Genomic DNA, 2,228 nt, shown 5'->3' with positions numbered 1-2,228 from the left:
TCCAGCATGGATCAGCATGGTGGGCGATTGATGTATCATAATCCTTGGGAGATCCAGCGTTGCTTCATGTCTACACCGCTGCGGTGCACGTGCGCGATGTAAATGGTCCTTGTTCGCAACTGCTGCGAAGTCTTGATAATGAGACTTTCCCACATGATTGCACGCGCGATCGTCACCATCATGTAGATACTTGGCTGTAGGTCGTCCGGCTGAAGCAATGTCCGGCAGAAGCGCCCCTCCTTGCTGTCCAGGTACACCCATATCCACGCCAACGGGCCGATGAGGAGTCCGTAGACGCATGTACCGTCGGAGGAATTCTGCTGAAGCTTTCTCTCAAGCGCCATCTACGCTGCCAGGAGCAGCTGTGCTTGGCCCGACGAGTAGGAATTGCCTGACGCTTGGCTTCGACGATGATGAGCTCTTGGCTGTCCTTGGTAACCACCGAGTCGGCGAACCCGTGGACGCCCAGCTTGTTGCTGAGGCATTATCAGCATCGGTATTCAAGGAAGCAGTAGCGCAAAGGGGGGGGGGGTAGGTCGTATGCTACTTAACGTGGTCGAACACTGCACAACGAATGTCTAGGTGGGTTGGCTGGCTGCCCCGATGGGTCACATGTACATTTATGGTGGGTGGTCGCTACTAGTTTGAACTTTTTTGAGAAAGCCGGTGGATCATTCGGCGTACAAGTCCGACCCGACCACCCACACAGAACGTCAAAGCGTTTTTACCCTTTGAAGTCCATGCCCGCAATGGTGTGTAGAGAAAGACATTTCCGGTGTTGAATATGCATCGTTTATGCTACCAATGTGGTCACAACTCAGTATCTTCACCCATGAGCTGTCTAGAAGGGAAATACATTAATACTGAGTAGTGATTATGAATATAGCCCTAAATATGGAAATGATACTATTTTGTTTTACCTCTATCCTGTGTGGGGTGTTATGAGGGATTGCATCAGACGGCTTCCAGCGGGCGACACTCAACCGCAGTCGCGCTCGCATTCAACTACTTCTATTTCCTACTATGGGGGCAGCTCGCGCCCCGGTATCGAAGTATCGCGCCAACGAGCAAGTCCATGTCGTGCGGCAAGCGTGGCGTTGAAGTTTGACAAAATTAATACAGGAATTGTCAAGATTTTTTCACTTTTGAAGTGGCCTGTAGATGACCAATAAGCATAAAAAATAAGGACTATGTAACGAGCGTTATTCAGTTAAAAATGATACGTTCTAAACTGTTTCTACAGTGCTAACGCTAGTAACAGTTGTAGTATCCAGTATGACACGAAGGTAAGCAGCTGCTCAGAACTCGAGAGGAGTATAACACACCGCAGCGGTGTGAAGTAGCCAGTGTCTCCAGCGGACCGCTTCCGATTCTCTCCATCTCTAAAGACGCAACGACGCATGACGAAGAAGAACGCGGTGTGATGGTTAAAACTTGATTCGAATAGACACAGATCGCTAAAAATGATGTTTGAGGTTGTTAGCGAATCATGGGGCAGTGTAATGAATCGATTTTGTAGACCCTGCTGTTTCATCCGACCAGACCTCCAATCCAGCATGGATCAGCATGGTGGGCGATTGATGTATCATAATCCTTGGGAGATCCAGCGTTGCTTCATGTCTACACCGCTGCGGTGCACGTGCGCGATGTAAATGGTCCTTGTTCGCAACTGCTGCGAAGTCTTGATAATGAGACTTTCCCACATGATTGCACGCGCGATCGTCACCATCATGTAGATACTTGGCTGTAGGTCGTCCGGCTGAAGCAATGTCCGGCAGAAGCGCCCCTCCTTGCTGTCCAGGTACACCCATATCCACGCCAACGGGCCGATGAGGAGTCCGTAGACGCATGTACCGTCGGAGGAATTCTGCTGAAGCTTTCTCTCAAGCGCCATCTACGCTGCCAGGAGCAGCTGTGCTTGGCCCGACGAGTAGGAATTGCCTGACGCTTGGCTTCGACGATGATGAGCTCTTGGCTGTCCTTGGTAACCACCGAGTCGGCGAACCCGTGGACGCCCAGCTTGTTGCTGAGGCATTATCAGCATCGGTATTCAAGGAAGCAGTAGCGCAAAGGGGGGGGGGTAGGTCGTATGCTACTTAACGTGGTCGAACACTGCACAACGAATGTCTAGGTGGGTTGGCTGGCTGCCCCGATGGGTCACATGTACATTTATGGTGGGTGGTCGCTACTAGTTTGAACTTTTTGAGAAAGCCGGTGGATCATTCGGC

At 50.9% G+C, this 2,228-nt stretch overlaps 2 protein-coding genes across 2 annotated transcripts; both read right to left on the bottom strand.

Annotated features, from left to right (window-relative positions):
- Positions 1–35: 35 nt before the first annotated feature.
- Positions 36–344, bottom strand: PHYSODRAFT_336454 (hypothetical protein; the record flags this gene model as incomplete). The annotated part of the gene is made up of 1 exon (XM_009534011.1): positions 36–344. One exon carries the CDS (start codon positions 342–344, stop codon positions 36–38), a length of 309 nt encoding a protein of 102 aa, XP_009532306.1.
- A 1,241-nt stretch (positions 345–1,585) lies between these two features.
- Positions 1,586–1,894, bottom strand: PHYSODRAFT_336453 (hypothetical protein; the record flags this gene model as incomplete). Its single annotated transcript, XM_009534010.1, has 1 exon — positions 1,586–1,894. One exon carries the CDS (start codon positions 1,892–1,894, stop codon positions 1,586–1,588), a length of 309 nt encoding a protein of 102 aa, XP_009532305.1.
- Positions 1,895–2,228: the final 334 nt, after the last annotated feature.

This window comes from Phytophthora sojae (genome assembly GCF_000149755.1).
Source record: "Phytophthora sojae unplaced genomic scaffold PHYSOscaffold_7, whole genome shotgun sequence".
Lineage (NCBI taxonomy): Eukaryota > Oomycota > Peronosporomycetes > Peronosporales > Peronosporaceae > Phytophthora > Phytophthora sojae.
This window is presented reverse-complemented; position numbering and strand designations above follow the sequence as displayed.